Below are 14,770 nucleotides of genomic sequence, written 5' to 3' on the forward strand. Positions count from 1 at the left end.
AAAATCTATCATGCTTAGTGCCAGTTCAAAACAGCTCAGGAGACAGGCACGGAGGAAGAGAACAGGCTCAGGCCAGACTCTTCAGCCCTGCGTCTAACTCAGGGACAAATGTGACATCAATTTGATTCTCTGACTGGCTTTTAAAACGTCTATAGCCTTGAATCTATTTGGAAAATGTTGGTGTTCTAGCATTCCTTCTCTCCATTAATCTAGGAGGAACTAGGTAACGACCTTCCAAACTTGATTTTAAGTTAGAGGAAGGCAGGAGCTGTCAAAATAGGGGTATGAATAAGATACAAATCAGACAAACAGTCCCCTTTACAACTACTTTATCTCAGTTACTAGTTTTTCCATCTAAAAGAGGAAACCAAAAGGAGAATACTTTCAAGGCTTCATAGCATCTTTGTTCTTTAAGTATAATAGGATGTGCTATTTTGATGGGGAAACTTAGTCATAAAGAAAGCAAACGATATACCCATAACAATTCATGAGATGTGCCTACGGGGAGAAACCTATCAGATTCAGAAGTCTGTCCATTTCTTCTACAGACAGGACAACGCTGAAGTCAAGAGGTGAAGTCTAATAGGAAACGGTACCAGCGTATTGGTATTTCAATATGACGTACTAAGCCCTTTGGAGAGTGGACTCTCCCACCTTTCCACCTCATCTCCTGCCACGTCCACTCGTGCAGTTCCTCACCTTCCCCACACAGCCTGTGTACTCTCACTCCTCTGAGCCTCTCACATGCTGGTCTCGCTGCTTGACTGGCCTTCCCAACGTTCCGCCTAGAAAGGCCCACCCCTACCCATCCTTCAAAGTGCAGCACAATTGCTATCTTTTCTGGTCCTCTATTCTGAGTTAGTTATCCTACTCTACATCCAACATATTTACTACAGAGAATCATTAGAGCACAGTGGTTAAGAGCCCCATTCTCGAGTCATACGAACCTGAAGGCCGGCTCTACCGTTTTTTGGTGTATGACCTCGTATATGTATAGCTTCTCAGTGACTGCTCATCTCAGATGAGAAATGAAAATAATGTATTAACCACTTGTTAAAATAAATGAGGTGATATATGTAAATGTTTAAAATACTTCCGACACATAGCTAGCATTTAATAAATGCTTCTTTATAATAATTTATAATTATACCCTGTAATAATAATAATTATATTGCACTTAAATGTGCAATTAAAGCTGTTTAATTAGTTCTCTCTTTCAAACTAGACGTTGAGATCTTTAAATGCAGGAACAAAGTCTTTTATCATCTTCACATCCCTGAGGCCCAGCATGGGGCCTGACACCACAGAAGAAAGTCAAAAATGTTGAGCAAATGAAAGAATTCCTCTACAATCTTTTCTGCTTAAGAAATTAGAGAACAGCTCTCCTAAAAGTGAATGTTATCCTGATAAGCTCTGAGGCCAAAGATATAAACAAGGTTAGCCTGCCAAACATCACAACCACTGCACTGGATGGCAACCAAAAGTGGGCTAGAGTAACATCACAGCACGCACAGTGACATCCAGGCAGGCGGATGTATGTTATAATGCAGGCTGCTCCCAGCCAGCATTTCCTGTGTGAGGCAAATGGAATAAGCTAGAGGCCCCCTTTGGCCAAATTTTCCAACTGTGAATTGATTCTCTAGTTATGTACATCCACAAAATAAAGTTGTGATTTTCACAGGCAAATATCTGAAAATTATTTTAGCAAGGAGACTTGCTTTTATTATAGGTAGGCAGCACAATGCATAGCATTGTTTCATCCTTCATTTGGGTGAGTAAAAAGATAGACAACCCACATCAGCAGTGGAAAACAAAGCCGGCTCAGGCTCCCTAGCAGGGAGATGTGACAGTTAAGAGACTGTGCTGAAGGCCACTAAGATGGTGGAACTCCACTTCTGTATACTGAGCAGCCCTGACACTTCCATTCCATGTCACAAGTATCAGAGCCATTTTCTTTGGCTTCCAGCTAGGCCTTCTGAAATGGAAGATAATGCAAAACCAAACCATGAATCTGCAATCAGAGGACAAAGGAAACTTAAGCATTGACTCAGTCCTCTTTTATCTCTACAAACTAAGTCATCTGGAAGAGAAATAACCTATCTAAGAACATATGGTTATTATTTTAGGGGGGGGGGAAGAGTACCTACTATACAGCCCCCCCCAAATTTTTTTTAAATGAAGATTTAAAAAAATCTACCAAGTTATAGAATCTGTAAGTAGATTTTTTTCTATGCCACATTTGATAAAAGACTATATTCCTCCATATAACTATATCCCAAAAAACTGGGGGAAAGACTAATATTTGCAGGGAAATAAAAACAGACTACAAAGAAACAAAGAGGCTGGATGATCTGCCCAAGGTCACCGTCAGTCACAGGCAGACCAAGAATAAAGGCAGGTCCCTCCTCCTTTGGAACTTGCTGCCTGTTTGATCACAGAATCAGCACAGGTCAGATTCACACTGATCTCAGCAGGAGCTTTTTGCCTGAATTAAGAGCCAGCTCTGAAGATGAAAAATTCTACAGAAGTCCCAAGTATGGCTGTCACTATTAAAAATCCATTTGCCTCTTATTTTTTAAAAAAATCACAGAAAATCTCAACAGCAAATCACACTTTAATATTGATCTTGCTCCTTTCTCTTCTGAGCACAAGAGTTGAAAGGTCCTTCCCTCTGACTTCCTCCCACTACACAACAGCATTCTAGGCAGCAGACCCTGTTGCCACCCCCTCTCTTGGAATATATATTACTTCTCAGCAGGCTCCCTGCAGGAGTAGAGAAGGAGCCAATCTGTGAGGGAGCAAACACAAGATCTCCAATTATAGCACAGAGAAGACAGAAAATTGCCACCCAAAGTGTAAATTACTTTTTTTGCTTGGGAAAAAAAAAATCACTCTGGGTTTCAAAGACGCCCTTGTAGAAGATGACTCCACGGTGGTTAATATCCCTGTTCTGCATATCAGGACTTTGCTCCTCCACACTCTCCAAGAACCCTAGCCATCGATATCACGGTATGCAGGATTTGAAGAGTAAACTACCACACGGAAGGGCAACAGGCAGCTATTCTGCGGGGCCGAAGGAAGGCTTGGCTGGCCGCTCCTCAGGCAGTCTACACGCACCTCTTTTGCTGCTGACCCTCAGAGGACACTGTGTGAAGATCAAATGAAGAAATGTCCCTTTATAATGCCAGAGGCTAAAGAGAGGAGAAGCGCTTGCAGAAAACAGAGGCCACAGCGATTCAATGTCAAAGCAAGTAAGACCCCCCAAGTTAGAGAAGCAAGACCAAACGGACCCTCTGACGACTGTGGGTGAATCCTCTTGGCTTTCATTCGGGGTCACAGAGAAGTGTGCTGGCCTCTTGGAGCTAGTCCGAATGGCGGGTGAGGGCACACGCCCTGAAGCCAGACTGCGTTAAAGTCCTAGCTCTGCCACTTCCGAGCTGTGTGACCCAGGGCAAGCTGATGTTTCTGAGCATTAATGGCCTCGTTTTACAAGTAGGATAATAACTGTTTAAAAGCTTTACATGAGGATGAAATGAGAATACATATAAAGCACTGTAGAAAGTAAACCTTCAGTAAATGGTAGCTCTGATCATTACTGTTGTTAATTAGCAGGACAACTACACAATAAAATTCAGGGCAAGAAAAAGATATGATCAGAAGTACAGATATTTGGCCACTTCATGTCAAACAGCTTGTGAAATCAAAACTGAAAAGAGAAAGAAAGCAGGGAGACTCCAGCTGGTAAGAAGGAAAGAGAAAACATAGATCTATTACAGACCAATACATTTCAACAGGGCAAGACTCTTGCTTTGTTCCTGCCACCAGGAATAGTGGTTGGAATCCAATTCTCCCTGAACTTCTGTGCAGACTGTGGGGACGTGACTGTGGGGAAGGAATGCTGGCAAAGAGACACAGGTTAACTAATCCAAGCAGACCTGGGACTCAGGCTCTCCGGATGAATTTCTCCTCCATCCCCTGTGCAGGCAGACCCAAGCTTCCTTTCTGTCACCCTTACACTTCACACCCTCATTTAATACTGTCAGCAATAAAGAAACCTTAGGAGCAAAACTCTGTTTGGCTTATTGAGATGTAGAAAGTCTATCATAAAAAAGAGAACTTTCTGATCAAAGGCAGTATGCCCTGAAGTGCTAATTGGAATAAACTGAGCCAAATGGTAGTTCAACACAAACAATCTGAATGGAACCAACAAGTATGAATTTAAAGGTTAAAAAGGAAATCTGACTAGTCTTCCTGCGAAATTGGAACATACTTTTCAAGTGTTCATTGTACCAAAAAGCAGTTCTGTCAAGTCCCAGTTTCACAGAATCCCCGCTGACACCATGGCAGCTTGGCTGGGGGAAACAGCTTGACATCGTGGTCGCTAGTAAAGAAACGCCATGCTTCACGACTATCTTCTCAAAATGACACGAAGATTCAGCTATTAAATTCTAAAGCCCGTCTCTCACACTGAATAGTACTTTTGAAGGGAGTTAATCTCTTCATAAGGACCCTGTATCCTTCCAATCAATGAGACTGGCATGGGACCATCCAGACAAGAAGAGTGTTCATACTAATCAGACTCTCGCAAGACAGAATTGCCACTGCTACCCTGTGGAGGCTGCACACTGCACTTCTAAGGTGTCTTCTTTCTACTGGTCCTGTTTGAACTCTCTTTCTGGAGGATAACAAAGGTCTAGGGCTCTGCTTGGCCTGGATTTTAAGGAGCTAGAGAGCTAGTCTTGGGAGAAGAGGTGGAGTGCCAGCCAATGAAGTAATTTAGAGTGTGTCTAAACCAGGGGTGGGCAAACTTTTTGACTCGAGGGCCACAATGGGTTCTTAAACTGGACCGGAGGGCCGGAACAAAAGCATGGATGGAGTTTTTGTGTGAACTAATATAAATTCAAAGTAAAGGAGCGGAGGGGAGAGCAAGAGAACCCTCCGCTCTTTCGGCTCCGCGGGCCGGATAGAACAGCCGAACGGGCCGGATCCGGCCCGCGGGCCGTAGTTTGCCCACAGCTGGTCTAAACCAAAGGTCTATGCAAAATGGTGACAATTTGGTCAATAATTAGACAAGATGCTGATTTAGGCTTTCATCCTCACAAGCATAGTCTAACTAGTCTCCCAAGCTCTGGTGTTTAAAATTCCTGAATGTCTCCCCACAGCCTGCAGGGTAGGGCTCAAATACCTTAAGGAGGCCTCTAGGCCCTAAATGAGCTAGACTCTGCTTTCTTGCCTCCACTGTTCTCTTGTCTAGAGCTTTTACAGAAGTTGTTCCCCAGAGCAACCCCTACCCCTGCTCCACCTGTGTCTGCCTCATTTTTCAGACCTCTGTTTATATATAACCTTTTCTGGTAAGCCTCCCCTTTTCCTCCAAGACTCACTTAGGAGCCCTTTTTTTTTTTTTTTTTTTTTTTTTTTTTTTTTTTTTTTAAGGGAGCGGGAAAGATGGAGAGAGAAACATCGATGTGAGAGACACATCAATTGGTTGCCCCCTGCATGTGCTCCAACCAGGGCCAGGGATCGAGCTTGCAACCAAGGTACATGCTCTTGACTAGAATCGAATCCTGGACCCTTCAGTTCACGGGCCTACGCTTTATCCACTGAGCAAAATCGGCTAGGGCAGGAGCCCTTCTTAAAGTAGCCAAAACTTCCCTTATCATAGCACTTCCCCCACCATATAGGTGCCTGGTTATATGCTCATCTCTCCCACTAGACTTAGGATCCACAAGATTAGGGGCCATGTCTGTTGTAGTTACCATTATATATCCAGTTATCCAGGATATAGCACAGTGCCTCCCATAGAGTAGGTCATAAGAAAAGAAAGGGAGGGAGGAAGAGAGGGAGGGAGGGAAGGAAGAAAGGAAGGAAGGAAGGAAGGAAGGAAGGAAGGAAGGAAGGAAGGAAGGAAGGAAAGAAAAGAAGGAAGGAAGGAAGGAAGGAAGGAAGGAAGGAAGGAAGGAAGGAAGGAAGGAAGGGTCCTGTTCCTGAGAATGGCGGAAGATGAAGTTGGAAGAGATTCCTTGAGGCTCTGTAGGCTTAAAGCAGGGCACCTGTGGCTTTGCCACAGTAGACAAGGAGCTAGATCTAGGCTGAGAACCACAGTTCCCAAGGGAGGGAAGCACCAGGAGATGCAGATGTAGGAACAGCACTCGGCACTAAGAAAGAGGCTCAGGATGTGGGGCAGGAGAAAGGGAAAAAAGAACTGTACTTGTTAGTTTGCAAATAAAACCAAAGATGGCTGAATCCTGGCTCCCTAGTAAAGTAACCTTGACAATTAATTTAGCTTCTTTCAGTGAGAAACCTAAACTACATTAGTGATTTTCAAATTGAGTTCTGAGGGAACCCAGGTTTTTGCAAAAGTCCCTCGTAGCCTATCGTAACAAAGAGAGGAGGCTTGCCAGCAGATGTGGGCCCCAACTTTAACCAGACAAGAATTGCTTTTGTGCGTTGGAGTTCCACTTAAAGCCCATTTGAAAAAAACGGTGCTTCTGCTACAACTGAAGTTCTGAACAGCAGTGGCCCGGATGATCTTTCTAATACCTTGTGGCCTTAGCAATCCTTGATCCTGTGGAGCAGAGGGGACCATCTGGACATTGTATTTTACTCTGTGCACATGCCCCTCAATTGTGTTGATGGCACAGCTACTGCATTTCTGAGAGCCTGTGCTCACTGCCTGAGCAGGATGACAGGGATGGTAAGTACACCAAGTCCAGGTTCACTGAGAGGCTGAGGCCAAAATGAAATTCACTTTTAAATTTCATGTGGTGATACAGAAGCACAAAGGAGCACTTTTTCCCCTAAACAAAATTTTGTGTTCCTATGATCTAGGATTCATTGTGTAGGCGTCTTGCATTGGACACAGGTCAGAAATAAATAATAATGGATCCAGAGCCCATTAAAAAAAAAAGTTACCCAATTCCAATCAAGAAGGAACAATGCAAAAACTTATCTAGTCGGTCCACCTGGGAGCTTAATTACCATTCAAATACAGTGCCCCTCTTCTGAACAGATATTTGGAATGTACGAAAGAATAGAGCAAAGTTATTGCCATTACATATTTTAAAGTCGACCTTTATCTGAAGGTTACAGGCAGGAAAAGGCATGGATGGGGAAAGAGATGGGAATCTTACAAAATAAGATCTTCAAAGCCCTGGCTTAGGATGGAGATCCCCTTTCTGTGCTGTTCCTTGGCTGTCCATATCTCACTGGGCATTAGAAGGCCACAATGTCACTCTACTTCAATTCTGAGAACAGACAAGCAGCAATAATATGATCTTACCTGAGTCCTTCCTCGTCACCCTGAAAGAAACAGAAAGAAACAGCATTAGAAATTGGCATCAGTAGAAACCGATTTAGACTTCCTTTCCTTCTCCTTTCCCAACCTGAAAGCAAGACCTGTGTGTTTATTGTTAACAAGAGACAAATCAGTAGATGTCTAGGGGCTCAGACAAGGGCTAACACAATCCTGTGTTCAAACTGCCCAACAAAGGCGAACTGATCATTCGCCCTTGCAAGCAGACCTAGGAGGCTTAAATAATAGCTTTGCTGTTGTATGGTTGGCAGTATTTAGTTCTGAGCAAACTGAGATCCCAAAATAGCAGCGGGTCTTAGGCAAAAGCTGACCAGCTCCCAAGGTATCAAGCGGTTTCCCTCAAAGACTCATTTCTGCCTTGATCTTGCATTTTTTTCTCCAAAGAGAAACACAGTAACTCTAATATACAGAACACCGTCGTGAAAAGGGCACTGAACTGGGACTCAGGAAACTGGGATTCTGGTCCAAGCTCTGTTGCTTATTAGTGCTGTGCCCTTGGGAAAGCTAATGAATTAATCTGGACCTTGGTTTTCTCTGTAAAAGGGTAGTTCTGGCATTTGATGATCCAGATCACTCTCAGCCAAACAATGGCGTTTCTGTTTCTTCTTGTTCACTTGCAAAAACAATGTGTGAGTGTTATTTTTCCAGGTATTGCATCCTCTGATCCTGCCTTTATCAGTGATAACAGAATATTTCAATGAGCCTCTTTCTTGTCCAAGCTAGATTTTTCTACACTTTGGGGGTGTAGTGTTCTATTAAATATTAATTAGGTGTCCAGGTAACTTATGATTTTTACTAACTTGTGTGCTGTTCTATCAACTGCTGAGAGAGGGGTATTAACTTGCCAGGTATAATTATTGAATTATCCAACCCCTCCTTTAATTCTGTCCATTTTTCTTCAGATATTTTGAGTCTTATCATAAGCAAATACATGTGTATGCCTGTTACATCTTCCTGAAGAACTGACCCTTTCATCATCATGAAAAGTCACTCTTCTTCTCTGATAATACTCTTTGTCTTGATGTCTGTTTTATCTAATGTTGGTATGTCTCTCCATTCAGGTGCTTTCAGTCTGTCTGTATTGTTAAAGTCTGTCTCTCTTAGGCAGCATGTAGCTGGGTCTTACTCTTTTATCCATTCTGATAATCTCTGCCTTTTAATCGAAATGTACAGTCCATTAACATTTAAATGTTATTATTAATATGGTTAAATTTAGCTCTACCATTTTATGATTTGTTTTCTGTTTGTTCCTTTGTTTTTGTTCCTCTTGTCGTCTTTTCCTACCTTCTTTTGGATTTTTGAATTCCATTTTATTGAATGGAAAATACTGAATTCCATTTTAATATATCTATTGGCCTTTTAGCTCTATGATTTTGTCTTATTTTTAGTGACTTCTAATAAGAATTATTATAGAAATCCTTAAATTTTGAAGCTCCTTAAAATTAAATTGTATCACTTAAAATTAAATGTAGACACCTTGAAACTCTACGGGCCAATTTTTCCTCTTCCCATGTTTTTTGTTATAAGAATCTACATATGTTATAAATACTGCAAGACAGTTAAAATTTTTGCTTAAATACACATATACTTTAAAGAGATTAAGAAGGAAAAATAGTCATAATTTAATATCTGTATACATACATAATTTTACATGTGTATATATATATATATAGTTTTTTAAAAAGTTTGTGATAATAGTTGCATAACTGTAAATTTACTAAAGTCATTGAACATAAACTTAAAACAGGTAATTTTATGGTATTATCCTACATAATAAAAGCCTAATATGCTAAGTGTCTGGTCATCCAGTGACTGGTCGACTGTTCAACCAATCAAAGCGTAATATGCTAATGATATGTTAAGACCACTCAACCGCTTGCTATGACATACACTGACCACCAGAGGGCAGACAGTCGACCAGTCGACCAGTCGCTATGACATGCACTGACCACCAGGGGACAGATGTTCCAACTGGTAGGTTAGCTTGCTGCTGGGACTGAGCGAGATGGGCAGGATATACCATGGAGCCCTCCTGCAGTCCTTCCCCAGCCTGATCGTGCACTGGTGGGTTCCCTTGGCCTGGCCTGCACCCTCTCACAATCCAGGACCCCTAGGGGGATGTTGGAGAGCTGGTTTCAGCCTGATCCTGTAGGCCACTCCCTTCAGGAGGGTGACAGATGTAGGGCTCATGCTGGTGAGTGCTGTCGTGGCAGTGCAAGCCTCTCCTGATTGGGACTAATTGGGCGAGAGCCCATAGCAGGCACAGTGGGGCCAGGATGAGTGGCAGGTAGGAGCTGCAGGCAGCGTTGGACTGCAGGTTTCGGCCCGATCCCCACAGGCCAACCAGAGGGGCCCCACCTGTGCATAAATTCGTGCACCGGGCCTCTTGTAAATTATATTTCAATAAACTTAAAGAAGTCTAGATATCCCACCTGCCCAAGTGCTACTTGCTGTTGATTCATGAAGATTACTCTAAAAGTAGCCCATTAATACAGTGTGTTTGTTTTATGAAACCTTTAGTACAGATGAGTATGATTAGACCAAGTAGAATCACAGAGCTTCTGGATGAAGGAGTCCAAAGATTACATTTCTTTTTAAACATGTGTTTTTAATAAAATCTTTCTGGGCCATATTATAGAATACAAGGTAGGGGAAGAATTTCATTACTAATCCCACAGGTCTAAAAAGATGTGGTCTTTCCCCTCTTCAAATAAGTAAAGTTATTGCTTTGTTAATCATTATAGAACTGGAGGCCCGATGCACGAAATTCGTGCATTGTAGGGTCCCTAGGCCTGGCCGGCGATCAGGGCCTATCTGTAGGGCGACTGGTGGGGTGATCAGGGGGCCCCCACTGGCACCCACCTTGGTCAGCTTGGTGCTGCCCACTCGCTAGCCCCGGCCCCACTGCCACTGCCGCTGGTCACCTCCCTCTGTGGCGTGACTAGTGGGGCAATCAGAGGAGCCCCTGCTGGCACCTGCCTTGGCTGGCCTGGGGCCTGCGGGCTGGGGGCAGCTCCTGCATTGAGTCTCTGCCTCCTGGTGGTCAGTGCACGTCACAGCAACTGGTCATTTCACTGGTCATTCTGCCTTTCGGTCGATTTGCATATTAGGCTTTTATTATATAGGATATTTAAAACATGTAGACACAGCATAAGGCAAACATACACTAAACTGATAGTTATCATTAGGTATTGCATTTGCCCCATTTTTGTGCACGTGTATGTGTTTTAACAGCTTATTTCAGTATTATAGACATACTAGAGGCCCGGTGCACAAAATTTGTGCACAGTTAGGGTCCCTAGGCCTGGCCTGAGATCAGCACTATCAGGTTCCCCGCCTCCCTACCTCCTCCTTCCCTCGCCACCACCACGTGGTTCCCCACCTCCCAGCCTCCCCGCCTCCTTCCTCCTTCCCTCACTGCCAGCATGACACCACCATGTGGTTCTCTGCCTCCTGGCCTCCCCGCCTCCTCCTTCCCTTGCTCCCTCAGCGGCTCGCCACCACTGGTCGCCCGTCATGTTCTGCGCCAACCCCTGGTGGTCAGCACATATCATAGCGAGCGATCGAACTCCCGGTCTTCCAGTAGAACTCCCGAGGGGACAATTTGCATATTAGCCTTTTATTATATAGGATAACATAAGTAAGTTTAAGGTGTACAATGTGATGATTTGATACATGTATGAATTGAAAAATATTACCCAATAAGGCTGGTTAACACTTTCATCTCCTCACTCCATTTTTTTAAGATCATATCTAAAATTTTCCTTGCATTACTAGAAATTATCCATCAACATAATGTTTGAATCCTACACCAGTGATACAAATTTCACTTTTACCTCATTTTGTTATTTCCAAATTTGAACTATAATTTATAACGTTGCATGAACGTTTCAGGCAATTAGTGAATCAAAGGTATAGACATTTTTAGGCTCTTGTGAATACTTTTGTAAACTGTCCACAGAATGATTACAGCTGTGTACATTTCATCACCGGTTTTGAATATCATTTTTTAGCTTGAATTTAGTTATATTTTTACAAAATTCTCAGCCAACATCAATTATTAAAAAATGTGCCATGTGCTGTGCTAGGTGCAGTGAATAAAGAGATGAACAACACAGTTTCCATTCTCAAGGAATTGAAATCCAAAGAGGAAGACACTGCAAGATGCTGTCTCTATTGGTTTTCTCTTCTAAATATTAGCCCAGAAGTGTGAGCCATACAGATGTGGAGGACAGAGAGGATCACCCCACTCAGTTTGCTAGGGAGGACAAACTTCCAAGTGAGGTTTGAGCTTAAAGGCTGGGCTTTCAGGCTATGGATGTGCATTTTCAGATAGCGTGAATAGCATGTACATTACTTTTACTAGCAAAATCAGCAACCCTCTGAATGTCTGCTGACCTATTCAGAATTGACTTATAATTATGTCTTCCTTCCTTCTTCCTTTCCTTTCTTCCTTGGCCTGAATTTAGTTATATTTTTATAAAATTCTCTGTCAAAGTCTAGTATTAAAAAAATGTGCATGTACTGTGTACTATGTTCCATCCCTAAGAGTAATTCCATCAGAGTTAACAGGTGAAGTATAGTTAATGTTGGGGAGGGGCAACACTCATTTATTGAAATGAAAATAAAAGAGAAGGGGCTATTTCTCAAAATTAAATTTTATTTTTGAAAAAGAAAAACAACCAACATAAAGAATAAAGATGAGGGTCTGATTTGAGGAGGATTTGGGAGTGTTATGGCATGGATCCCTTGATTCTGGTTTAATTTTTTGTTTATAAAGACAGAAAAGTGGCCCTGGCCAGTGTGGCTCAGTCGGTTGAGTGTCATCCCATGCACCAAGAGGTCGAAAATTCAATTCCAGGTCAGGGCACATGCCGGTGTTTTGGGCTCGATCCCCAATAGGGGGCATGCAGGAGACAGCCAATTGATGTTTCTCACATCTATGTCTCTCTCTCTCTCTCTCTCTCTCTCTCTTTCTCCCCCCCCCCCATCCTCTCTCTCTAAAACATTTTTTAAAAGACACCAAGTGACCACCTCTACAGTGTAAAAGGTTCTAGCACCCTGATTCTCCTCAATAGAGCAGGGACAAAGCACAGGCACTGGAATAGGATAGACTTAAATTAGAATCCTGGTTCCATGTTCCTACTAACTAAATAACACTGTTGTGTCAGTTTCTCTGCAGTTCTCTGCATCTCAATATCCAATCTGTACAATGGAGATAATGAGATTAAATGAAATGATGGCTATAAAGTGCTCTCTTTCCTATCTAGAAACTTTTTTAGGCACACACTGTCTTAATTCTGAGGAGGATGAAGTGAAAAGAACAAGAGCTATTCTATTCTTTTACACATTCATAAAAATTAATCAAGAGCCCTGGGTGAGTGAAGTGGAAAACTGCCAGTGGTCTCACATTTCCTGTCAGAATGGCTTGGATAATACCTGCATCCTAGATTATATCTTGGCTGTCTATTGGATTGCTTATTCTGTGCCGAGGCTCTCCTGTCCCCAGGCAAGATGCTAGTTAAAGCTGAACTTACTAGAGTGAGTCCTGAAAAGTCCACAGGACTCTCCTGAGTTTTCTTCTAGAAGGGCCCACCCTAAACCCATCTGGCATAAGCTTGCCTAGAATTTTCAACAGAATGCTAGGAAATCTGATAAATAACAGCCTCTCCCCACTGGCTGAAAAATGTTATAAATCTTATATATTTTTAAAATGTTAGCTGCCTTAAATTAATTTTAGAAATAGATTCTAACTGCCTGCACATGTTGCTTGCTAAAATGTCTGAGACCCTTTATTCCGGTTAGAAAATAACACTGAACATAATGACTATATTCATTGTACAGTGACTCAACATTTATCTTGTCTTTCTTTCAGAGTCTGTTCTTGATCCTCACAATGTCCTAACCGACACGCCTCTCTTAATCCAGCAGTTATGTCCCCATTTATAAAGCTGGCTCCATATAAAAACCAGCCGAGGAATCCTTTCACTATCCACAGAATCAGACCAAAACCGTTCATTCTGGCCTGCTTTACGCTCCACTTCCTGACTTATTCTCATTCAGCCCAGTCCTCATGCCTACGATTACTCTATTTATAGGCTCATTTCACGACTTGGGGCCTGTCAGCAGCCTTCTCCTCTGGCTCTGATTTCTGGCTTTCCTTAGTAACTGTGATTAGTATTTGCCCCCAGTGACGATACTCCTTTAAGTCAGGGTGGACTAATATTTTGCCAGGCCCAGGTGCTGGCTAGTACTTCCCGAGGCCAGTGCTTCCATACGGTACACATACCAGCCTAAACACTCAGACCCTATGTAGGCTTCCCATTCATTCACACTTAAGGACGACAAGAGGGCATTTCCAGAGCTAACAGACATGGCAGTCCGTTTCCTCCTATTTGTCCTGCTACTAATAATTATAGGCAGTCTCCTTTACCTCTGCCTTTGGCTCAGCTGCTTCGTTAGAGGTATCGAGTTGTTCCTTGGCTTGGGCCATCTGAGTCATCAACCTGTCCATGTGGGATTGGATGTCTGCCAGAATCTCAGTCACATGAGCTGTGGCCATCGCTTCCTGGATGTCCACTAGATGAAGGGCCTTCTGTTCCTCATCAGCAATCACTTTCTGAACTTTCTTAAATTCCTGCTGTATAAACACCTTCATCTGGTCCCGCGTTACCTGTAGCACACAGACAAGTAAGAAGAATGAGTTGGCACACAAAGAAATGGGAGGTTAGAGCTATTACAGTAAGTGCTAGGCAGCCATGCCCAAGTATAAATCATGGATCCTAGCCAATCCTAAAGTTTTGGGAATACCCTCCAAACAATGTTCCCCTCATACTTTAGTGAATTTCCTGCTAATTTTTTGCCTCTTTCATTTTTAGGAAGTAATTTATATATATATATATATATATATATATATATATATATATATATATATATATTATTTCAGAAAGGGGGAAGGAGAGAAACATCAGTGATGAGAGAGAATCATTGATTGGCTGCCTCCTGCACACCCCACAGACACTGGGGATTGAGCCTGAAACCCAGGCATGTGCCCTGACTGGGAACTGAAACTTGACCTCTTGGTTCATAGGTCAATACTGAACCACTGAGTAATACCAGCTGGGCAGGAAGTAATTATTTATTCTACTTTTTTATTTCCCTTTTGTTCATTTTATATCAGTAATACATAAATGCTTTTTAGAAATTTAATAAATGAGTTTATATGGTAAAAAATGAAATTCTTCTTGACATTCTTACACCATTTTCCTCCTTAGAAGGAATTTACTATTAACAATTTAGTATGTGTCCTTCCAGCCATTTATATATAAATATTATATAAATTATATAACATATGATTTATATTATGTGTTATATATAATACATAGTAATCATTTATATATAAATAATTGTTTTTATATAAATTGATCATAGCTAATATATGGTTCTGTGTCTTGGTTT

At 42.2% G+C, this 14,770-nt stretch overlaps 1 protein-coding gene across 2 annotated transcripts in view; it reads right to left on the reverse strand.

Moving 5' to 3' along the window:
* The window catches only part of TRIM44 (tripartite motif containing 44), an 81,423-nt gene that overhangs the window by 31,288 nt on the left and 35,365 nt on the right, over positions 1 to 14,770 (reverse strand). Inside the window, exons 3-4 of one of the 2 annotated variants that reach the window (XM_080643158.1) lie at positions 13,746 to 13,985; positions 7,280 to 7,299 (exon numbers count right to left, since the gene is read on the reverse strand). In XM_080643158.1, the coding sequence (XP_080499284.1) occupies positions 7,280 to 7,299; positions 13,746 to 13,985 (260 nt within the window). Of the gene's footprint in view, positions 1 to 7,279; positions 7,300 to 13,733; positions 13,986 to 14,770 lie in introns of both variants that reach the window. The other variant, XM_080643157.1, reaches the window with a different exon arrangement.

Source organism: Plecotus auritus (assembly GCF_963455305.1).
Source record: "Plecotus auritus genome assembly, chromosome: 9".
NCBI lineage: Eukaryota > Metazoa > Chordata > Mammalia > Chiroptera > Vespertilionidae > Plecotus > Plecotus auritus.